Genomic DNA, 24109 nt, shown 5'->3' with positions numbered 1-24109 from the left:
TTTTGTCTTGCGATTGTTATGAGGATGTATTCCGAATTCTGAAGAACTTGTACAACAATAGCAAAAATGGCAGCAAATAGTCGAGGCGAGAGAATCTCTCTATCCGCAAGACAAAATTTCCCGTTAACAGTGCTCAACGTTGGCGGCAATCGTTTCTAAGATACAACGACTAACGATTGTGATATAGCAGTACTACAAATATCACGAACTTCAGCGAATGAAAATAAGTTTCAACTTTTCTTTTGAGAAAGTGAAGGAGAGATTTTGCAGAAATCTGATGTATACGTTATCAGATGTTTCTGTATATCATTATACGTTATAATTGATCATATATATAGCCTAAGACTTCAAACCATACGTCTTATGGCCTAAGGATGCAATCCATGACAGAAAAATCCCAGAAACAGATGCAACTTTTCGGACTGTAGAGGGCGCGCTCGGTCGGTAATTTTTAACCGATCGGGCGCTCAACTTTTGTCATACTCTCTGCCTCGAAAAAAGAAGGGTGCGCTCGGTAGGTATAATTTGGCCGACCGAGCGCCCAACAATAATTGATCATAAGACCTTGCCACACCGAGCCGGCCGGCCGCGCGCGTGTGTTTGTTGCATCGACTAGCGTCTTGCCCTTTTACAAAACATCGGTGCCCTAAGGGCCCAATCCCATAATCCAAAGTTGGATTATATAAGATGAGCAACAAATTAGAGTTGTTCCAATGTCAGACAACCAATTCCCCATTTTCCTCCAATTTATTTCACCAAATTCAAATTTTTTGCAATAATTGAGACAAATTTTCAAGCCACTTGGAACAAGCTTTTCAAGCCCATTTCAATTATAATTCATTCAATAATTTTTCCAACAATAATTTATCTATACGATTCAATCATTTAAAGTAAACGCAACCTACAGAAAATAAGTAGGGATAATTTCATCCTATTTTTACATGCATTATCCTAATGATGTATTTAAGGGTGATGATTTATCAATATTTGTTGACTCCATTGAAAAAATATGGTTATTCTATGCTACACCGAGAGTGTTTCTCCCCCTATTTCAATACCATTAGATCACGTGGGACGCTTATAGTTTTATGAAAATTGACATGTGTGTTTCCAATGATTGACATTTGACCACATGACGGGGGAGAAGTACTCCAAGTATAGCATAGAATAATTCGAAAAATAGTAGGACCCACATGTATTGATAGATCTCAAATCTTTATTTTGACAATTAATTTGCCCATAAATGTTCATGCTCGTCTATTTGAGAAAAAATTCTCGAAAATAAAGGATCAGAACCTTTTTTTCTTTTTTTTTATTATTAATTCTCAAAAATTATAATTTGATTGAGGGGAAAATTGAAAATTTAGTCCTGTAAGTTTGTCATTTTGTGATTTTGGTCCTCTATATTTTCACATTTCAGTTTTAGTCCTGCATGTTCTGTTTTTTGGTAATTTCGGTCCTTTTTATTCAAAAATGCTTATGTGACACTGTACACGTCAGCTCCACATCAGCATTGAATTGACGTCACGTCAGAAAAAAGACTAAAATTGTCAAAAAAATAAAGATAATGAACTAAAACTAAAGTCTAAAAATATAAAGAACTAAAATCGCAAAGTGACAAAAAATACAAAATAAAAAATGCAATTTTTCATTGATCGATATGAACACTATCTTGTCGTTTTATGAAAACACACGGAGGTCCATTTTTATGTTTCTCAATAAATAAATAAATAAACAAGAACTTATTATTTCTTTTTCTTTTTGAGATGTTATTTTTCACCCAATGAAATATAAATATAAAATAAAAAAAAAATTTGCAGACATGTCGACTCCAGTTTAGAGAGTTTCTTGTCCCAGAATCTGCCGTCTCCCCCGTCGCAGGCGACCACGTTGGGCAGTTGCGCCTCCGCCGCCCACTACCGGTCGACGCCGGTTTGGTTTCAGCTCTCATGATTGCACTTCTCTTTGTTTTCCATCTTCAAATTTTTACATATTTGCGGAATCAGATATAGAAAAAAATTCGAAAACCCTTCTCACTACCTAATTCGTTATCGGTCCCCTTTTATTCCCATAATTGGCACCAAAAAATTCGGGTTCGATTACATCTGCTGGGTTTGATCGAAATCTGAATTTACTATTCTTCTAAGGAATTAATTGACCGTTAGTAGAAGTGGAATATTATGGCAATAGCAGCGCCTGAGCAGCTGAATGTAAGTGAAGTCCCGGCGTGGGGTTCGAGAAGTGTTGACTGCTTCGAGAAATTGGAGCAGATTGGTGAAGGAACCTATGGGTATACTTATCTCTTATCTCCTTTTACGTTCGGCATTGTAGTGATTTATCTGGGTACTAATTGACATCTTTGCAAACCACCAATTGTTCCAGGGCCAAACTTTAAGAGTAAACGATTAATTTCATGTTTTCATTGTATGTAATACTCTTTTTTATTGTATTTTTTTTGTGTTCAAGCGATAATCTTTATCGTGTGGTTTTGGGCTTTTGGCTTTGGAAGTACAGAAATGCTAACTTTTCCTTGTTATGATGTGAAAAGGAACTAGCTTGTACAATCCTTTTCTTGGACTGGATGTTATATGAAGTTTTCCTTGTATTGTTCTTTTTGTTTAAACCGAATTACTGTTGTAATTGCAGACAAGTTTACATGGCAAAAGAAATCGAAACTGGGGAAATTGTTGCTTTAAAGAAAATACGAATGGACAATGAAAGAGAAGGGGTATGATCTTTGTTTTTGGTCTGTTCACACTTACTGTTACTGGTTCTACACTAGCAATAAAAATTGATGTACACTCGCATTAGGGGCAGTTCATTTTATGGATTTTGATTTATAATCATCTGTGGATACAGTTTCCCATAACGGCGATTCGGGAAATTAAAATATTGAAGAAGCTTCACCATGAAAATGTCATCAAGTTGAAAGAGATTGTAACATCGACTGGTAATCTTGCTTTAATTCACATTCTCCACCCACTGAATTTTGATTATGACATCTGAAGTTTGTAACTGTTTTCCAGGTCCTGAGAAGGATGAGCAAGAGGCATCAGGTAACTTGTTCATTCTCTTTGTGCTTGATATGTATGCCTTCTGTGGATATGAATGCTGAGCATCAAATCAACAATATCGTTCGTCAATATTAAATTAACATGAATAATTTGATATCTGAAGACGTTTATTAGGCTGTGCAACAAATTTAAGATGGATAGTTTCACACTCTTTGCATTTTGATTGCTACTACAGATGGTAACAAGTACAAAGGTGGAATTTACATGGTCTTTGAGTACATGGACCATGATTTGACTGGTCTTGCCGATCGTCCTGGGATGAGATTTTCAGTGCCACAAATTAAGGTAGCATAGAGCGTCGTAGTATGCAAGACTATTTAATTTAGTCGCATATCAGGTGCTTCTGATGGAATTTGGAAAGAAGAGTGACAATCAAAATATTGATTTGCATTTTGCTCTCCTTTTAGTGCTACATGCGACAACTTTTGACAGGGCTTCACTACTGTCATGTAAATCAAGTGCTTCACCGTGATATTAAAGGTTCTATTCAAAATAAGTACTAAGCTTAAGTTTCTTTCCTCATTTAAGGTGCTGTCGTGCTGAAATTAGTTGTCTTATATCTTGATTGCAGGTTCAAATCTTCTGATAGACAATGAAGGGAATTTGAAGCTTGCTGATTTTGGTCTAGCTCGGTCATTTTCAAGCGATCAGAATGCAAATCTTACAAATCGTGTCATTACGTTATGGTATAGGTAAGCTTTGTGGATATCTGCGACCATGTACTGTCCAAACTTGGTTATTTTTTAAGTTGTCTGATCTCACTTTGCTGATAATCTCAATTATGTATTTTAGGCCTCCGGAGTTGCTACTTGGAACGACAAAGTACGGACCCGCCGTTGATATGTGGTCGGTTGGTTGCATTTTTGCTGAACTTTTAAATGGGAAACCGGTATTTCCTGGGAAGGATGAGGTAGGTCACTTCCACTCTTAGTTGATACGCTAAAACTGTTGCAAGTATGTGTGTTTTAGTATAACTAAGCCCTGGAAAATCTCAGACTTGCTAATACAATGCAGCAAACCCGTTGAGATACGCAGTATTTAGTATCAACTTAATAAAAATAGCTCTAGGGGATAGCAACAAGTGAAAACTTCCTTAGTTCATAAATATAAAGGAAAGTTTGCATCTAGCCACAAAGTCATTTTGTTTGTTTTCCCCAGAATTTATTGCTGCCTATTTTTTTGGGCAGGTGGGAATGGCTGATATAAAAAGATGAAAATACCAAGAATAATCGGAAGTTTTAGATACCAAAAATGTGCATATTTTACAAGTGGGCTATTGTTTGAGAAATTATATTTTTGTTTCTGGATAAGTGTGTGTTATTAGAAGTTTTGTTGCAACCTTATTTTAACTAATAGAGTTCCCTCGGAATTAAATTGCCCAAACAGTTTTATTGAATTTGTTATTTTGCTACACTCCTTGGGGTTTGCCGATGATGCTGAAGTACCTCTCGGTTCCCTAATTACATGAACAAACATGTCATAAAACCTAGAACCTCCTCAATTCACCCCCTGCATATGTTGTACTGTTCATATTTAATATCAAGTATTTGTAACCGTCCACTGTATTTGTCGTGGTTTACTCTTGAAGCCGGAGCAATTAAATAAAATCTTTGACATCTGTGGTACTCCCAATGAGGAAATTTGGCCTGGAGTCTCAAAAATTCCTTGGTATAACAACTTCAAGCCAACAAAGCTTATTAAGAGACGTCTTAGAGAGCATTTCAAGCAGTACGTGATAAACTTTGTTCATTGAGTTTTTCTTTCAAATTTTCCATCCATGAATTTGAAGCATGAATTATTGAACTTTTAGCTTTGATCGGCATGCTTTGGATTTACTTGATCGGATGCTGACTCTCGACCCATCTCAGGTATATTAACTTTATTTTATTGAAATTTTGTTTTTACTCCATTCTGTCTTGATACTTATCTTTTATGAGCACTGAGCACTCTTACATAGGCATGCTTCAAGAGATAGAGTGCTCATGTTTTTGCCCTACTGCTGTGACTATACATGCAGAGAATATCAGCTAAGGATGCTCTAGATGCTGAGTATTTCTGGACCGACCCCTTACCCTGTGATCCTAAGAGGTTCCCATCTGTCTCCATTTAATTTATCCACTCTTTTCTGTTTTCATCCTGCACCCACCCTTATTCTTACAACACCTTTTTCTGAAACCAAATCATGTCACCAGCTTGCCCAAATACGAACCTTCACACGAGTTCCAGACAAAGAAAAAGCGTCAGCAGCAGCGACAACATGAAGAAAATTCCAAGCGACAGAAACTACAGCATCAGCAGCAGTACTCTCGCCTTCCACCAATCCAACAGTCTGGTCATGGACACCCTCAGATGCGCCCAGGTCCGAATCCTCCCTTGCATACCTCCCAAACTCAGGTAGCCGGGGCACCTAGCCATCATTATGGGAAGCCACGTGGACCTTCAGCAGGCCCACGGAGATATCCACCCAACAACGGAAACCCTTCTGGAGGATATAATCAATCGAATCGTGGCCAAGGTGGAAGCGGTTACAACAATGGTCCATATCCACCTCAAGGACGCGCTCCTCCATATGGGTCCAGTGGTGTGCCGGGTGTTGGCCCTAGAGGAGGCGGAGGTAGCAGCTATGGTTCTGGAGGGCCTAATTACCCTCATGGTAGTAGTCAGTATGGTGCTTCTGGAGCTGGACGTGGCTCAAATATGTCTGGGAGTCGCAATCAGCAGTATAACTGGCAGCAGCAATGACTCTACTAGTCTGCTTTGTGATAGATAAAACAGAGGTAGTAAGTTATCATTGCATCCCTTTGTGTTTATACTGGAAATTTTCATGATTAAACTGCACATTCCACTGCACGAGTTTGGCTGTCATGTATTTTCGAGTGCATTGTGCCGTTTGGACTGCCTGGAAGGGAGTGTTTGACAGATACATAGACATACATATGTAAAATTGCTAATTATTGTTGTATTGTGGCAACTAAAAATTTGTTTGTATTTTCTTTTTGTAGCATTTTGAAGAATTCACAGCTTTGTTCTCTTATATTCGAAATGAAACCAAACATTTTTACTGTTCTGTGTTTCATTCTCAAAATATGTTACCATATTGGTTGTAAACATGATTTGCAATCTGACAAGTTCTGTTGCACTTAAAATCAACTAACTTAATGCAATTTTAAAAGATTTTTTTCAAATAAAATACAAGGATAATTTTGTAATTTTAAAGGGATTTTGTAATTCAACGTGAACATGTAGTTTTTTCCTTAAAAATAATTGCACACTTATAAACCAATTTAATATTCATAGACTGCTACTATTTATCCGCAATAATAAATTAGTTGGCTGCAATAAATAATCCGCTTTGCTGCGGCCATAAATGATAAATCCATTATCCATAAACAATAAAGTTTACATATTGCTAACATTAATAATGCACAATAAAGTTCGTTTACGATTGTGGTACTGGTATTCATGCATGTATAATAGAATTATTATTGCTAATATTTATTCTTCATATTAATATATTTTTCTTGGGAGCATTTTTCTTAATCTTGGATAGACATGCATTTTATGTAACGCATGATAAGAAATAGCTATTAACTAAAAAAAAAAAAAGGTTGACCTCGAAGGGGACTCCATCCTACATGAGTCAGAGGCCCATTGGCTCATGCGGGGTTAAATCGAGGGATGTGCACGAGTAGGCAGAGACCTGAGGGAGGGAACAACATGGTCCAATCCCCAGAGCATACCCCCAAATATTTCAATGAGAAATATGCTCCACACGAGGATCGAACCCGCAACGCTGGGGAATTTCTTCCCACATCACCTCAGGTCTTACCAACTCGTCTATGCCCCTGTGTATCTAATTATTGATATTCAATATATACGGGATTCATACTTTTTTTAACGGACTCATACTATTTTTATTGGATCCCACGTGAGAAGAGTTATACCTCTTTAAAGTCATACGGGTTCACACGCTTCTAAAATATATTTCTTAGAGTTAGAAGTTAGAACCAATATTTAAGGAAAAAAAACCATTTTGGTGACTTGTTTTCTCTTTTAGTCCTTTAACTAGTCAAAGTTCTGTATTGGTCTTTTAAATTTTAAGTTCGAGCTATTTTGGTCCGATTTTTACCGAAATATTTAATTTTTCAAGAAATTTATGTGATTTTAAAATTTGAAAGGATATCATCTTATTTGAAATGTTACCTAAATTTCACTCTATTAAAACCGAATTATAAATAACAACAATAATAACAACAACAACAACAATATTAATAATAAGCAAATACAAAAAATAGAAGTGATAAACACGTTTCTTATATCTTTCTACCACAATCAACAACACCAGCTCAGATAAAACGATCCCTCAAAAACCCTAAAGAAAAGGCACCATTTACACATGAATAAAAATCAAATCGTACCAAAAAATCGCAATGAAGATCCAACTATTAGAGGTTTGTATTTGAGTTTAAAAATTAATTCTTCATCTTTCATGAGAAAAACAGGAGCTATAATGCTTATAATCACATTTCTTTAACCTTGTCATTTCTGATTCAAAAGCGAATCTAAAAATAAATCAATCCAGCCAAACAATAATTCTTTCTTGTTTTTGGATTGGGGAAGAAACCATTTTTCAAACAGAAAAACAAAAATCATTCCAAAAGTTGATATAATTAAAAAATTCTAATTGAAGTCCACACTTTTTTACTTTTGATTTTGTTAGTTTTTTAAAAATTTATACACATATTTATTCTATTAACAAACCGAAATTTATAAAATTAGGTGACATTCAAATTAGAAATGATTATCTTTCAAATTGAAAAGTAACATCTATCGAATTTTGTTGTCTAGTCAACAATTTTTGATAAAAATTAGATATTCCGATGAAAAGCGGACCAATATAACCAAAATATAAAATTTAGAAGACCAATATAAAAGTTTAACTAGTTAAAAAACTAAAGGAGAAAACAGGTAAAGATAAAGGATAAAAACGACTTTTTCTCCTAATATTTAATTCCAACAAGAAATTTTATTTAAAAGTAACTAAGCAATAATCTCGTCAATCCCACACTCCCGAAATTTGATATCTGCCTTGGAATCATCTAACCCCACGATATCACAGCACTCGCTTCTATCCACCTGTGCAAGAACATTAAATGATTAACAAATACATGCAACTTAACTTAATTAATACGTTGAATGATCATAAAATCACATGCATGTACGTATATGTATACGCACCTGAAGATGTTTTTTTGCTGGAGAAAACACCTGAATCTTAAATATATAATCCGCAGAATGATTCCCAGCTGACGAACAAGCCGGCAATCCCCGTGGCGTGGCTCGCAGATAATTCGTAACAAATTCATCACCCGAAAAGCTCCTGTAAATGGACTCAAAGAAGAAAACATGAGGAGCTTCACAAGGATCACTGGATCTTGGCCGTGTGTTGAACATGAAGAAAGGGGGCTTGGGACCTTTGGCCGACGGCCGAAACGTCTCTATGGGCAGTTGCAGGTAGCTTCGAGGGAGAATTCTTTCATAGATATGCGCCGAGTAGCCCCAAGAGACGGAGATAGACCAGTTGCTCCGGCGGTGGTAGCATATGGTTTGCTGCAGCAAGCGGGATTGGTCCGCATCAGCCGCCTTCATGAGGTGGCGCGTGGATTCGAAACGGTCCTTGGACGGGAAGATGGGATCCATTGCATCGAAGTGGTGGAAGATCATTAGGGGTGCTTTTGGGTGTGCTGACAGATATCCCGAGAAATCGCCCCTTAAATCCACCTGCAACCAAAAGTAGACTCAAGAATATATATACTGTAGGATATGACTGAAACCATATGGAATAAACTTTCACTATACCAGATTGTTTTTGAGATTTCTTGGAACTAAAAGCATGCATGCATATATGTACCTGATGCATCCCTTTATGGGGAGTGAGATTGACTCCAATATCAGCAATACAAGTCATCGTAATCAAATCAGCTGAACTACTCCCTGCGTACCGAATCAAACACCCGTCCATGTCTCTAACCAAAGCTCTGGCCAAAGGGAAACTCAGTGCAATCCCACCACCTCCAAAAGCCTGATTAAACGAGAACCAATAATTCGGCAAGACGCTTTCCGAATGCCACCCGAGATAGTAATACTTTGTGTGATCATATCCTGCAAGAACATCAACTATATTATCCACAAAAAAGATCGAATCATCGTCTCCCATCACAATCCACCTCATGTTCTCGTGTTCCTCCCTGAAAAGCTCAAGAATCCCATGTACCATCCTAGGCATGAGCTCAATACGAGGTTTCGTGTGTCGAAATAGGTCCGAGAGGTTATCGACTATTCGGTAAGGTGGGGAGGTTTGAGGCCATGGGAGAATGTTAGGGGTGGGGGGTCTGTCTAAATAGACGTAGCCTCTTGTCTTGTTTGGTCTCCACCAAGATTCTATGTATCCTCTTCTGTGAGGCCATGTTTTCAGGGATCCCATTAGCCCGAAAACTACGTGGCTGAGATTGGTCGGAGAGTCGTGCTGCTTGTTCGAGGTTGTGGAAAGGGGTGGAGAAGGTGAAGTCCATTTGATCAAGAAGAGATGAGGGTTTTGTGTATTGAAAAGTGAAATGAGGATTAGATAAAGAATCAGGAGGGAAACCAGTACTGTTTTGGTGATGGTGAATAAATCACTGCTTACTGCTGGAGATGCCATTATTGAAGAGATTGGAATTTGGATGTGAATATATCTTAATGTGAATGAAAGCTATCTTGCATAATTTCATGGGTCGATAATTCATGCAACGCCTCACACATGCAGTTCATTCTCTTTCCCCATAAACTGAGACTTTTCATGCAGCAAGTTCCAATTAACGTGTTTTAAAGTCTCCTAGCGGGAGAAATATGGGATTGTCATGATTTTTGTACTTGGAATCGCAAAACTGCAAATGCAACGTCATGTATAAAAGCAGAGATGATATTGATTCCGTGGAGTGACAAAGAATCACGTGAAACACAAAGTGTAAAGATTTCATAAACAAACAGCGCGGAATTGTTCGTGAATTACCGAGTCATTACATCCCGAGTATCTCAATGTCAGTAACAAAAGGAAAACAGAAAAACTGTCAAAAGGCATGTACAAGATGTGTAGCAATATTCCAAGCACAAGAATTGTACACGTGAACCTAATAACATTGGTCGAGAGCTGATGAATCATTCCTGATTGCATGTTTTAAGCAAGGAATGGTGTCCTTGATATGGTTTTTTATTAAGACCAAAAGCATTTGTGGAAAGTAAGAAATCAGGCCTCGCGAAAATCAAGCTGCTTGTTCTGTGTCTGTAGGAATTGTGTGACATTGGCGCCAGGTGGGACACTTCCATTTCTTTGTATCCTTCAAATAAAAGAGCAATTGCGTTAGCACAGCTTGAAATCAAAATCTGAAAAAAGAAGAGAAATAGAAATGATAACAGAATATTTCCACAAGGAAATACAAACTAAGGTGAAGCAAAAGAAGTAAAGCATTGAGACCTGGCACGACCTCGATAGATTTGAATTCATCCCATGAATTCCCATTGATTGGGGTACTTTCATTGAACACCGCATGAGAAGAATGGCTTGAGGGAGAAACTGATACACCATATGGTTCCCATACCGTCTTTTGGAGATCCTGAGATGAAGTATCCACTATATAATCGTCGTCCATGCCAGAAGCATCTGAAGTCTGCTGGTGACTGTTCTTCTTTGGGATTTTCATAGCTTGTGATTCGTAAAGTACTGCATCCAGTAGTCCACTGTTTCGCGGTGACAGACTACATGCCGGATTGCATGATTCATTTGGAGGGGTTTGAATTAATGTGTCAACAGAGTCAAGGGAAGGCAAAGGGGTAGAGGGTGAGCTCCAACTACCCATTTCAGTTTGGAGTGAAGGGAGCTCCAGCTTCGTTGCCCAAGCAGGCTCCGAAGAAGAAGAACGTTTGCCATTTAATATGGCATGGCTGCCAGGAAGTGCACTTGCGGATGATCCATTATAAGAAATTGAATTGTAATCATATGCAGAGGAGAAATGAAAAGAATGGGAAGTTGGCAAATAACCATCATAGTGATGTTGACTAAAGTCTGGGATGATGTTACTGACAACCGGATTTAAACCATGAAACAAACATTCAGACCCTGGAGGATGTTTGGATTGATGTGATATTGAGAAACGAGACTCGTTTGGGTAAGAAAAGTATTGATCTGGTGCTAGCTGGCTGTTAACAGAATACAACTGCTGATTGAGGTCAAAACCTTTGAATTCTGGAATCTCCGAGTTGTTAAATGACAATGAGTCAAAATCTTCCATAGATGAGAATGCATTACCATCATCATTTTGTTGGTTCGCATTAAATAACTGCATATGCAAATCAGGTGGATAGATTGGTAACCCGGCTCGTTGCCTTCTTTTGATTCTTGTGTTCCAGTAGTTCTTGATCTCATTGTCTGTGCGCCCAGGTAACTAAACACAAAAGGAATACGACGGGACGAATGAACCCAAGAAAATCAGTAAAATAGCACTGAAGCTCTTCAAAAATAATGGAGCCATCATACAACGCTCATTTAAGGGTAAACATTAGCATATTAGCATATCTATTTTATCACATATAAAGGGATAGAGTGTCTATATGACTAGAATGAAAATACCAATGATAAATGGATAACAGGACACCGTCATACTATATAGAGTACTCCGTTCATTTAGTGCAAACCATTAGCATATTAGCATATATGCCCACATCACGCGTAGAAAGTAGAATATCGGCACGAGTAGACTGAAAAGACCACACACAAATGGATAACAGGGTAGCATATCATAAACAGACATCAAATATACATTGCAGCTCCTTTCTACGTCCTAAACACTAAAATAATTAAGTGGAAGTATATGAAAAACTAAAAGTAATAAGTAGGACATCCAACCAGCAACATATAGACCAAAGGTAAATATTTTGTACTAAGTGAAAACATTACAGAGAACTAAAGCATACCTCAGCAGCCATTTTAGCCCACTTATTTCCCATTTTGGCATGAAGTTCAATTATAAGGTTCTCTTCCTCTAAAGTAAATGCACCTTTTTTCAAATCAGGTCTAAGGTGATTTGCCCACCTCAAACGACAACTTTTTCCACAGCGGGCAAGCCCCACATGCCTCTGAATTGCATTCCAGTTCCCCTCTCCGTGCTTGGTAACATATTCAACCAAAATTGCGTCCTCAGCAGTAGTCCAGGGACCCTTTTTCAGTGAAACATTTCCGCCCATGCTTCCTCCATCATTTGCATCCTCTAATGGTGAATCTTCACCACTCATTGGCATCATGCCCTCAATGTCACTTATCATACTAATCACCCAAATGTGTAGGGCAAATACCAATATTAGTATGCAAGACAGCAATTCATAGCAAAAGCTCATACTCTTACAGATAATATGATGTAACTGTTATCGAGACGCTGGGGAAAATAAAAAAATCAAACAAGACTATATCAAAGACCATGAGAAAACTTTACTCCAGTAAATTGTAACAGTCATACATTTTAGCAAGCTACGGAGATAGAAAGCAACAATTTCGAGTTATTTGACAGTAAACACACCAAAATAGCTAATGCATCAATCTTTAAATAATTAGATCTAAAGTCTAAAGAAGGGAACAAAAACACTTTTGCTTTCATGGATCCATCGACCAAACTAATCCTTGGAAATCAAACTCACTATACTGTGGTGTCAAACAAAAGGTGTTATCAGAGTCAGAACAGATGCACCAACCATAGAAACTTATCGCCGCAAACAAGGTAGACAACAAAAATTCAAAGCATAACACCACCGGTATATACAGCATGAAGGACAATTTAACTAAGTAAATAAATAGACTGTCACTTTTAATCCTCAATTATACAACATTAAACAAATGTCACCAAGAATATTGCATTACTGCTGAGCTCCCTAACCATAAAACATGCACAATATTTTTTTGGCAAAATAACATATACTCCAAGAATATTAGTTTCCGTTTGAACATGTACTTATAAAACGTTTTATAAAAGTGTGTTTTAAAAACTTTTGTAAAATGTTTTAAAAGCTGTTTCAAGAATAAATGTGTTTGAACAACTATTATATAAAAACATTTTAACGTTTAAAAAGTAATGTTGTTTATCTTTTGTCTTCCTTAATTCCATTCTAAAAACAAGTCTCAAATGTTTTTTAAAAACTATACTTGGAGAACACTTTTTAACAAATATTTTTCAAAAATTTTATCCAAACATTTTTTTGACGTATTAAACACTAAAAACGTTTTTAAAGTACATGCCCAAACGGAACCTTAGAGTTCACATTTACACTTAATTAGCTAGTTAGTTAACCAATTAAGTTACATGCTCATGTAATCATAAAGCATAAAAAGAAAAAACTCGGTACTGTATTTTTCTCCGAGTTGGGGTGAATGAATAATTCTCTTCCATATGGGATATTCTCCTATAATAAAGAAAACAATAACCTTCATTCCTATACCGCAAAAATGCATCCCAAAAGACGAAATGTCTAGACAAAACAAGGATCATCTACCACAATGACAACAAAAGATGAAGGAAAAAAATTGAACTACTCGAAATAAACATATTAATACAGATCAGCCATGCTCAAGATCTATCTCAGAAAAGTAGCGAAATTGTTCGACTGAGGTACATAAAACAGAACAATCTGCACACAAAAAGTAGAATGTATTCAAGCATGCAAGACTAATCACGGGAATCGAATGAAGCAATCACGTAGATAATAACAACAACAACAACAACAACAAGAAGTCTCGGCCATGTTCATTACCTTGATAGCAGAGCTCTGTTGAAGGAAATGCAACGTGCTTCCTCGCGACGAAATCCGTGAGTACAGGTTATCCAAAATAATTTCTTAAATCAGAAAAAAAAGGGGGGAAAACTACGAAAAGGAGACAAATGTCTCAAACCTAAATCAAATCTGAGCCTAAATTAACTCTCAAAAAACACACACACAAAGAGCTGAAAATTCGACGAGGGCAAAAGAAATCAGAATGATATGAGAAAACAAAAACCAGCTTCGATCAATCTCTCTCGGTTCTACATTTAGATGACCCAGAACTAAGGAGAAACAATATTCCAGGAACCCAGTCGTTTCAACAGGGCAAAAACAGCAATATAAACTCATCCAAAAATGTAATTCGCTGCTACATAAACAAGTCCGTCAATCGGAAACGGAAATCCGAAGGAAACAAAACGAAACTAGAAGATCATAAGGCGAGAGAAGAGAGAACAAAATTCGAGCATTTAATCAACAACCCAGTCGTCGATTCATCAGCAAAATGCAGAAATACACAAAGAAACTCAAGAATTCCAGCTCATCTCCTTCATCTTTCTTGATCCGCCATTATTGCATAGTTTCTGCTCTCTCCGGGTAACTTGGCGTGCCGTGTGTGATAGGATAAAGAAGAAAGCGGAAACCAGCTCTCTCACCCGAAAACTCGGAAATTTATACCAAGCCAAGTAGAAAATAGTATGAGGAGTGGGAAGCTGGATATTTTAATTCTAATTTCACATATTTATTGTTGATCTAAGATTATATATTTATCAGCCACAATCAATGGATTATTACTCATGATGGCAATTACAAGTCTAGGACTAGGAGGTCATTATTATTTTACACAAAAATTCTTGCGACACGTTAATTTAATGTTAAAAATATGGCTTTCATAGCAAATACTCATCTCATAAGAAGGGGTGTAACTAGAATTTTTTTTTAAGGGTAAGCAACAATATGCTATTATTAAGAAAGTCTGAAAAAAAAAAAAAAAAACACTGGTTGTTCGGTATTCAGAGATAATATTTCATAAGGTTCGAACACAATCTATATACAATCAGTAGCACATGTTAATTGATAAAAATCGAAAAAATGATGAAGAACAGAGCACACAGAATCTGCAATAAAAAAATTTTGATAGAAAATATAAATTCTACATTCGAAAAATAATCATTAATTCATTTCCGATTGCAAAATGGACAAAAAAATTTAGAACAATTGAATGATTGATGAACAATAAAAAAAAGGAACCTCAATTTTGGTTTTTAGATTTTATATAGGATAAAGAGAATTAAATAGTAAGTAATATGAATTAGAAGGATTCGTAATCAATGAATATGACGCTCGTAACTCGTGAGGAGAAAATATTGCATATAAGATTATAGATTGTATTCTGGGTATAATACCAGGTAAAAATTTAAATCTAAAATTTGAGTTTAAAAATTATAAAATAAAAAATTATAGTTTTTTTTGGATCCGGTGTAGACATCATAGGCTCGGGGTGTGGGTCTCGGGCCAATAAAGGGCCAAGATCACACCGGGTGAAGGACACCCGGTGTAGCATAGGCCCTCCCGACATCATAACATATAATAGCAGATAAAAAATTTTAACATTTGGGTAAAGAATCGCACACACATTGACACACATATTTATACTATTATATAATATAAAATATTTTCATCCCTTATATTAATCATTTTTGTGTGTCAAATCACACCAAAATTTTATCACATTTTATCCCTAAATTTAACACACATATTTTTTATTTTACATCTCAAATGACTAAATTATCCCCACGTTCTATGTCATCATTATCTCATTTTTTTTCATATTCATCATTTATCAATTCATATTGAATTATCAACACGAGTTTTTATAATTTCTCTATACTTTATCTCAAAAATATCATATATTTTTTCCGTGATAAGTTTTTACAATTTTTAAATAATTAAATTATCGAGCGCGTGAAAATCACGTGCTATACTTGCTAGTATATATTATTTTTCAAGCCCAATGTGCGTAGATTGGCTCTGCCAGTGCATATAATAGACATACTCATTATCTTATTCCATACAAAACATCATAATGATTTATTGTTTGGCATTTCTAGCATGTTATATGTATCCAAATTGTCGTAGTTTTTTCTGTGGTCTCGTTCCATCTTTTACCTATGATACCTTTATTTTATAGGTAAAAGAATATATAGCACGAACTGGAGCAGAGGATTTGATTCCGATTCAGGCACTTGTATTTATATTTCGATGGAGGAATGGAGAGGGGCCTTGAGATTAAGAAATTGTCTTTCCCATGTAAATGCATGTACGTAGGGTTGTAAATATGGATGTACCTTTTACCCTCGTACTTGTAGTCTAATTCTACTCCGGGGGGCCGTCCAACTGAACTATCAGTCAAGTACTTCAATTATTTACTTTATTGTCTCTTTTTTTTTTCAACCGAATTATATAATTTATTTTTATAATTTTTTCTTTATATTTCATTTAAAATGTGATGTTTTGAATTTGAATCGAATGACTAGTGATTTATTTACCCTAAAATATTTTCCAATTTCTTGGGCCAAAACAAGGCCCACATACGATTTGGATCGATTGGAAGATTGGACACATAATCATAAGGCCGTGTGCAGATACTCCAATGTTTAGTCCACAAAAAGTCTCAGAAGCCCCAATCCGAAGGAAGGTGGGCTCAAAGTATAGTTCTCTAAAATTCATTTTTAAAAATTATTATCATCAATAACAATGCTATTGTTGTGAAAAGTAAAAATTTATGATAAAAACTAAAAACTCTAAAACTCAAAATATATATCAAATCAAACACTTATAAAATCTTCTCTCTAAACTTGTGTAATTTCTTCACAAATGTTGAGGTCTATTTATAGATCCTCAATTGAGAAATGTCCAAAAATAAATATGTCATCCATTACATAATCAAAAATTAAAATATCATCATATCACCATCACAATAATTTTTAATCTAATTTTAATATATAATTTCCAATACTCCCCCTTGTGATGATGATCATGATATTACGTGCTTGTATACTGTCTCGTTAAAAACCTTACTAGGAAAAACCCAGTGGGATAAAAACCATAGTAAGAAAAAAAGAGTGCAGCCACGTAAACTCCCCCTCATGTTAATACGATCGATTCTTCACATACGCTGTAGATTTCGCATCCCAATATTATATATATGCTTTTTGAATATTGTCGTAGGAAGCGCCTTTGTGAAGAGATCTGATGAGTTCTCACTTGATTGAATGCAACAGATATCAATATATTTATTCTTCTCAAGCTCTTGAGTGCAGACAAAGAACTTTGGGGGGATATGTTTGGTTCTGTCACTTTTGATGTATCCTTCTTTCATTTGAGCAATACATGCAACATTATCTTCATACAGCGTCACATGATTCTTGTTTACTGATAATCCACAAGAAGTTTGGATATGTTGTGTCATTGATTTTAGCCAAACACATTCACGACTTGCTTCATGTAGCGCAATAATCTCGGCGTGATTTGATGAATTTGTTACTAGTGTTTGTTTCTGTGAACGCCAAAAAATTACTGTGCCTCCACGAGTAAATACATATCCGGTTGGGAACGTGCCTTATGTGGATCAGATAAATATCCAGCATCAGCATAACCAATGATACTTTGATTGGTGTCTTTTGAGTACAAAAGTCTCAAATCTGTCGTTCCTCGTAGATAACAGAATATATGTTTAATTCCATTTCAGTGCCTCTTTGTTGGATATGAACTGAATATTGCCAATAAATTTATAGCAAAATATATATCAGGTCTAGTGCAATTTGCAAGATACATAAGGGCACCAATGACACTTAGATATGGTACTTCTGGACCAAGAATAACTTCATCATCTTCACATGGATGAAATGGATCCTTTTCTATGTTTAATGATCTTACAACCATTGGAGTACTTAATTGATTTGATTTATCCATATTAAAATATTTAAGGATTTTTTCTGTATAATTTGTCTGGTGAACAAAAATTCCACATTCTTTTTGTTCAATTTGCAAACCCAAGCAATACTTGGTTTTTCCAAGATCCTTCATTTCGAATTCTTCTTTCAAGTACATCATAACTTCTTGTATTTCTTTATTCGTTCCAATGATATTTAAATCATCAACATATACAACAATAATTACACATCCGAATGTTGTTTTCTTGATGAAAACACAAGGGCATATTGGATCATTTACATATCCCTTTTTCATCAAGTGCTCACTTAGCCGATTATACCACATTCGGCCGGATTGCTTCAACCCATATAATGATCTTTGCAATTTTACAGAATAAAATTCTCTGGGTTTTGAACTCTTTGTTTCAGACATCTTAAATCCTTCAGAGATTTTCATGTATATATCACTATCAAGTGATCCGTATAAGTAAGCTGTAACAACATCCATAAAACACATTTTCAAATTTTTAGACACGGCCAAACTAATCAAATATCGAAACTTAATTGCATCCATGACAGGAAAATACGTTTCTTCATAATCAATTTCAGGCCTTTGAGAAAAACCTTGTGCAACAAGTCTAGCTTTATATCTTGTTATTTCATTTTTCTCATTTCACTTTCGAATAAAAACTCATCTGTATCCAACAGGTTTTACACCTTTAGGTGTGAGGACTATAGGTCCAAAAACATTACGTTTATTTAGCGAATCCAATTCAATCTGGATGACATCTTTCCATTTGGTCCAATCATGACGAATTTTACATTCTCCAAAATATTTTGGTTCATGATCCTCATTTTTATTTATGATGTCACATGCCATATTATAAGAAAATATCTCATCAATATCTTCTATATCTTTTCGGTTCCATATTTTTCCAGTATTAATATAATTGATAGAGATTTCACGATTCTCGTCAGTTTGTGGTTCTGACAGAATATTTTCATCATCAGGTGTTTCTTCTGAAACACCATTTTCTATTTTATGATCATCATATTTCTCTATGCCTTTTTTTCCTAGGATTTTTATCCTTGGAACCGACTGGCCTTCCACGCTTCAAGCGTTTTATGACATCATGAGTGTCTTCAATTTGTTTCTTTCGAATTTCAATTCGAGCAGGGGCATTTACAACATGTATATATGATTTTGTTACCCCTTTTGTGTCTGCAAATGCATCTGGAATTTGATTTGCAATTCTTTGCAAGTGCACAATTTGTTGTACATCTTTCTCACATTGTTTGGTCCTTGGATCCAAATGTAACAATGATGGTACATACCATGTGATTTCCTTTTCGATGTGTTTCTTTTCTCCCCTAACATTGGAAAGATTTCTTCATTAAAATGACAATCAGCAAAGCGTGCTGTAAACACATCGCCTATCTGAGGCTCAATATATCGAATGATTGATGGGCTATCATAACCGATATAAATACCGATTTTTCTTTGAGGACCCATTTTTGATCGTTGAGGTGGTGTAATAGGCACATACACCATACATCCAAAAATTCTCAGATGAGAAATATTTGGTTCTTTACCAAATGCAAGTTGCAATAGAGAGAATTTATGATATGCACTTGGTCTAATGCGAATTAATGTCGCAGCATGTAAAATTGCATGTTTCCATATAGAAATAGGGAGTTTTGTTTTCATAATCATTGGTCTAGCAATCAGTTGTAGACGTTTAATCAATGATTCAGCTAATCCATTCTGTGTATGAACATTAGCAACATGATGTTCAACATTAATTCCCATTGACATACAATAGTCATTGAAAGTTTGGGAAGTAAATTCTCCAGCATTATCAAGTCTTATTTTTTTGATTGTATAATCGGGAAATTGATTTCGCAATTTTATTATTTGAGCCATTAATCTTGTAAATGCCACATTCCGAGTTGACAATAAGCATACATGTGACCATCTGCTGGAGGCATCGATCAATACCATAAAATATCGAAGTGGTCCACATGGTGGATGAATTGGCCCACAAATATCACCCTGAATACGTTCAAGAAATATGAGTGATTCTGTTTGGATTTTAGCTGGTGATGGTCTTATAATAAGTTTTCCAAGAGAACATGCTTTACATTGAAACTTATTATTCTGAAAGATCTTCTGGTCTTTCAATGGATGACCATGTGTATTTTCAATAATTCTTTGCATCATAATTGAACCAGGATGTCCCAATCGATCATGTCAATTGGTTAATATTGAAGAATTATTAACCACCATATTTGATTCGATTGACCTTGTGTATAATGCAATCCAGTAGGGAGCTTTGATAATTTTTCAACCACATATTTATTTCCTAATTTATATGTGGTAAGACACATATATTTCTGATTTCCATCAGCTATCGTCTCAGTATCATATCCATGAGAATATATGTCATTAAAACTCAACAAATTTCTTTTCGATTGTGATGAATATAAAGCATCATTTATCCAAAAATTTTTACCATTTGGTAACAAAAATTATGCTTTATCACAACCTTCAATCAAGTCTACAGGACCTGATATGGTATTCACCATTGTTTTTGTTGGTTTTATTTCCATAAAATATTTTTCATCTCGCAGAATAGTGTGCGTTGTACCACTATCCGGTATGCAAATTTCCATGATATTATTTCCATGTTTGCTCATAGCATTTTCCATATCAAACTTCACAAAAATGCAATAAAGAAAAATTAAGTACAATACAAATGCAAAATATAACATGCTTTATAATACAAGAATGCATGAAAAATACAAATTTGTTACAATCTAGTCTCACCAATCTTTTAATCAATGTCTTCGAAATCATTCAAAAAATCTGCAGCATTGAAACTAGTTGAACCAATTAATTGGTCATTATAAAATTTGTCTCTTTTCCTTTCCCCTTTGTCGATTCTTTATAGAGCTTACATAGGTGCTCAGGGGTTCGACAAATATGTGACCAATGTCCTGGAGTGCCACATCTATAACAAACACTCTCAGATCTTTTTGAGTGATTTTCATTTTCACTCGTATTTTCATGCTGCCTTTTTGGTGGGTGGTTCGTGACGTTCTTTTGAGATGAGTTATTGAAATAACTATCTGGATTATTTTCATATCCAAGACCGCAATAATTTTTACGTCCACGTCCACGCCCACTTCCTCGACCTCGTCCACGACCAAAATATTGTCTATGCCTTTGATTTTAGTTTTCATTTTTTAATTACGACATTTGCTTCTGGAAATGCCGTTGAACCAGTGGGTCGGGATTGATGATTTCTTACTAATAATTCATTGTTCTTTTCCGCCACAAGAAGACATGCGATGAGTTCAGAATATATCGAAAATCCACGCACTCTATACTGTTGTTGTAGAGTTATATTTGATGCATGGAATGTGAAAAATGTTTTTTCAAGCATTTTCATCTCAGTAACAACATGCCCACAAAATTTCAATTGCGAGACTATTCGATACATCGCAGAATTGTAATCACTGACTTTTTTAAAGTCTTGGAATCTCAACGTATTCCATTCATCAAGGGCGGTCGGGAGTTTAACTTTCCTTATATGCTCAAATCTTTCTTTAAGCCCTTTCCATAAAATCATTGGGTCTTTTTCTGTGAGATACTCACATTTCAATCCTTCATCAAGATGTCTACGTAAGAAAATCATAGACTTTTCCTTTTCTTGTGAGGATGATATATTTTTTTTTTGATGGTATCACTTAGACCCAATGACTCAAGATGCATCTCTACATCGAGAGTCCATGGCATATAATTCATTCCAGATATCGAGCACAACAAATTCAATCTTTTCCAAATTTGACATGGTGGTACTAGAAAAATAAAAATGCATTTTATTAGTTAATTTCTATTAGTACGACAATACAAAATAATGGAATAACGAAGATTACAAGTGCGTGTACAAATAGAGAAAAAGTATGTGGTGGAAAATCGCTGGTGAGTACAAGACTCGTGAGCATGATGATCATAGTCGTTATGAAAAATAGCCTTATAAATGTCATCATCTTCATCTTCGAAAAATCGAGGAGAAATTATTTTGAGAGAAAGAGTGAATTTGATGTGATTGAGAATGAGTTTGAGTGAACATATTTATAGGGCAAAAACTAGCCGTTTGTTACCGTTGGGGGTAAGAAAAAATCGAGTATGTGTTGAATAAAAATTCGTGATAATCATGTGATGCATATAATGATAATCATAATTAAATATACGCAATAAAATATATATCATATCACGTTATTATAAGGTCAGTGTCCTAGACAATCTCTTATATAATAACATGATATTATATATTGATATAGTTAGTATATATACATAATAAATATATATCATATCACGTTATTATAAGGTCAGTGTCATAGACAGCCTCTTATATAATAACATGAAATTATACAAATATAATTACACAATAAAATTATATAAGCAGTAATGTATAATCATATCACGTTATTATTTAAAAACCTTAGAGGCTTTTATACTTGTCGTATCCCTTACAGGGAGTGTGGGATGTCGTCTTAACATCCTCCCAGGATTTATAACAAGTTTTTTTAAAAAACTTATTTTTTTTATGATGTCTGATAATAACATGATATTATATATTAAATATATACACAACAAATAAATAAACAATAAAATAAATATACTTGTTAAATATTTTTGTCTTCTCTTTGTGTTTTGGAGCGTCGGAAATTATAGAGAACCTTCGAGCGATCGTGCTGATAACGTGTTGTGAAAAGTAAAAATTTATGGTAAAAACTAAAAACTCTAAAACTCAAAATATATATCAAACCAAACACTTATAAAATCTTCTCTCTAAACTTATGTAATTTCTTCACAAATGTTGAGGTCAATTGAGAAATGTCCAAAAATAAATATGTCATCCATTACATAATCAAAAATTAAAATATCATCATATCACCATCACAATAATTTTCAATCTAATTTTAATATATAATTTCCAATAGTTATCACTCCTATTACCAAACGTTATTGTTTTCAAAATTTTAAGTGTGAAAATAAATTGGATGAATTGTAAGTTTTTTATATATGCCTCCATTATGCCTTTTATTTAAAATTCGTACGACAATATAGTTTTTTTTAAACACGTAATTAATACAACTTCAAATTTCAAAAATAATATTAATCACTTGATTCCACATTTTAAATCCGAATGATTAAGGGAGTGTTTGCAATAGATTGTGCTTTTGTAAAAGTGATTAATTTATAGATTATAAAAAAGTTAAGAAAATCAAAAGTTGGTAGTGTTTGGAAACAAATGTGAAAATCTAAAAATCAAAGTTGGGTAGTGTTTGATAAATAAGTTATTAGAATGATTTTAACAATGACCTTTTTATTAGAATCACTTTTGGATAATCATAATCACCACATGACTAACTTTTGGATTTCAATTAAGTTAAGCATAAGCTAACACATAATCTAGGTTTAAGAAACACACAAAAATGATTTTTTTAAACCAAAAACTAACAATTATTTTTTTAATGATTGCAAACACTTCATAAAATTGATCATCAGAAAAAATATATTACTCTTCAATCGACTCATTTAACGAATATAAATTCATGATACAACATCTCACATGACTTATTAATTTATAGAACTGTTTTTTGTTCGACAAAAGATAGCTAACTAAATGCAAAATCTATTATTATCTATCTAAAAGTATGAATAAAATGGTAAAAAATTTTACAATTATGAATCTACAACTTTGTCCTTTTACTCTACACAAATTTATGTAAAAATAAATACATATAAGGATATAAATGTAAAAGTTAAATTTTGGCTAGGACATAAAAGTAATATATTATATTACTTACCTATACCCCAATTATAAAAGTGTTAATTTTTCAAATTTTTTTATTGTGTATGTGAGACCTCGGTTCTAAACAACTAATCTTGGGATTAGACAACACTAAGACATACAATAACCAAAGGTTAAAGCAATAAATTTTTTTTTTTTTAAAAAATAGAACAGTGTCACGCTCGATCCGGCAAAAAGCCAGGATCGAGCGCACCACTTCTCTCAACTCTCTGCCGAGAAAAATTAAGGTGCCGCGCTCGATCCGGCAAAAAGCCAGGATCGAGCGCACAATTTTTCTGAAACCTCTGCCTCAAACAAAACAGGGGCTGCGCTCGATCCTGGCTTTTTCGGGGATCGAGCGCACCCTGGGCAGCAAAAACAATTCAGAACAGGGCAA

General features: G+C 34.9%; 3 protein-coding genes across 6 annotated transcripts; 1 reads left to right on the top strand and 2 right to left on the bottom strand.

The window, feature by feature from the left end:
- Positions 1-1795: 1795 nt before the first annotated feature.
- On the top strand, positions 1796-6141 carry LOC140880363 (cyclin-dependent kinase C-2-like). Its single transcript, XM_073284727.1, has 12 exons — positions 1796-2290; positions 2647-2728; positions 2860-2950; positions 3027-3056; positions 3250-3359; positions 3482-3554; positions 3646-3766; positions 3867-3984; positions 4663-4802; positions 4885-4942; positions 5092-5162; positions 5267-6141. The coding sequence occupies exons 1-12, from the start codon at positions 2181-2183 to the stop codon at positions 5814-5816; spliced, it is 1554 nt and encodes a 517-aa protein (XP_073140828.1). The 5' UTR covers positions 1796-2180; the 3' UTR covers positions 5817-6141.
- Positions 6142-8114: 1973 nt separating this feature from the next.
- LOC140878586 (uncharacterized) lies at positions 8115-9940 on the bottom strand. Its single transcript, XM_073282199.1, has 3 exons — positions 8986-9940; positions 8313-8855; positions 8115-8210 (listed from the first exon to the last, which is right to left on the bottom strand). The coding sequence occupies exons 1-3, from the start codon at positions 9772-9774 to the stop codon at positions 8115-8117; spliced, it is 1428 nt and encodes a 475-aa protein (XP_073138300.1). The 5' UTR covers positions 9775-9940.
- A 163-nt stretch (positions 9941-10103) lies between these two features.
- Positions 10104-14594, bottom strand: LOC140881846 (transcription factor GAMYB-like). Of its 4 annotated transcripts, none has more exons than XM_073287468.1 (4): positions 13908-14594; positions 12084-12541; positions 10598-11554; positions 10104-10450 (listed from the first exon to the last, which is right to left on the bottom strand). In XM_073287468.1, the coding sequence occupies exons 2-4, from the start codon at positions 12501-12503 to the stop codon at positions 10376-10378; spliced, it is 1452 nt and encodes a 483-aa protein (XP_073143569.1). In that variant the 5' UTR covers positions 12504-12541; positions 13908-14594; the 3' UTR covers positions 10104-10375. The 4 variants fall into 4 exon arrangements, with proteins under 4 accessions (XP_073143569.1, XP_073143566.1, XP_073143567.1 ...); XM_073287465.1 differs by having other exon boundaries at positions 10107-10450; positions 10588-11554; XM_073287467.1 differs by having other exon boundaries at positions 10108-10450; positions 10588-11554; positions 12084-12432.
- Between the last annotated feature and the right edge of the window lie 9515 nt (positions 14595-24109).

Source organism: Henckelia pumila, chromosome 2 (genome assembly GCF_033568475.1).
Source record: "Henckelia pumila isolate YLH828 chromosome 2, ASM3356847v2, whole genome shotgun sequence".
Lineage (NCBI taxonomy): Eukaryota > Viridiplantae > Streptophyta > Magnoliopsida > Lamiales > Gesneriaceae > Henckelia > Henckelia pumila.
This window is presented reverse-complemented; position numbering and strand designations above follow the sequence as displayed.

Bases quoted from the DNA above. Each gene is read 5' to 3' on its own strand.
- LOC140878586 (XM_073282199.1), bottom strand. From the start codon at position 9,774: ATGGCATCTCCAGCAGTAAGCAGTGATTTATTCACCATCACCAAAACA. The intron at 8,856-8,985 runs GTACATATATGC...TTTTGGTTGCAG, and splicing joins CCCATAAAGGGATGCATCAG to GTGGATTTAAGGGGCGATTT. The intron at 8,211-8,312 runs GTGCGTATACAT...GTTCTTGCACAG, and splicing joins CAGCAAAAAAACATCTTCAG to GTGGATAGAAGCGAGTGCTG.
- LOC140880363 (XM_073284727.1), top strand. From the start codon at position 2,181: ATGGCAATAGCAGCGCCTGAGCAGCTGAATGTAAGTGAAGTCCCGGCG. The intron at 3,360-3,481 runs GTAGCATAGAGC...CTCTCCTTTTAG, and splicing joins TTTCAGTGCCACAAATTAAG to TGCTACATGCGACAACTTTT. The intron at 4,803-4,884 runs GTACGTGATAAA...TTGAACTTTTAG, and splicing joins CTTAGAGAGCATTTCAAGCA to CTTTGATCGGCATGCTTTGG.
- LOC140881846 (XM_073287465.1), bottom strand. From the start codon at position 12,503: ATGAGCTTTTGCTATGAATTGCTGTCTTGCATACTAATATTGGTATTT. The intron at 11,555-12,083 runs GTATGCTTTAGT...TTTTGTGTTTAG, and splicing joins GGGCTAAAATGGCTGCTGAG to TTACCTGGGCGCACAGACAA. The intron at 10,451-10,587 runs GTCTCAATGCTT...TTTTATTTGAAG, and splicing joins ATCTATCGAGGTCGTGCCAG to GATACAAAGAAATGGAAGTG.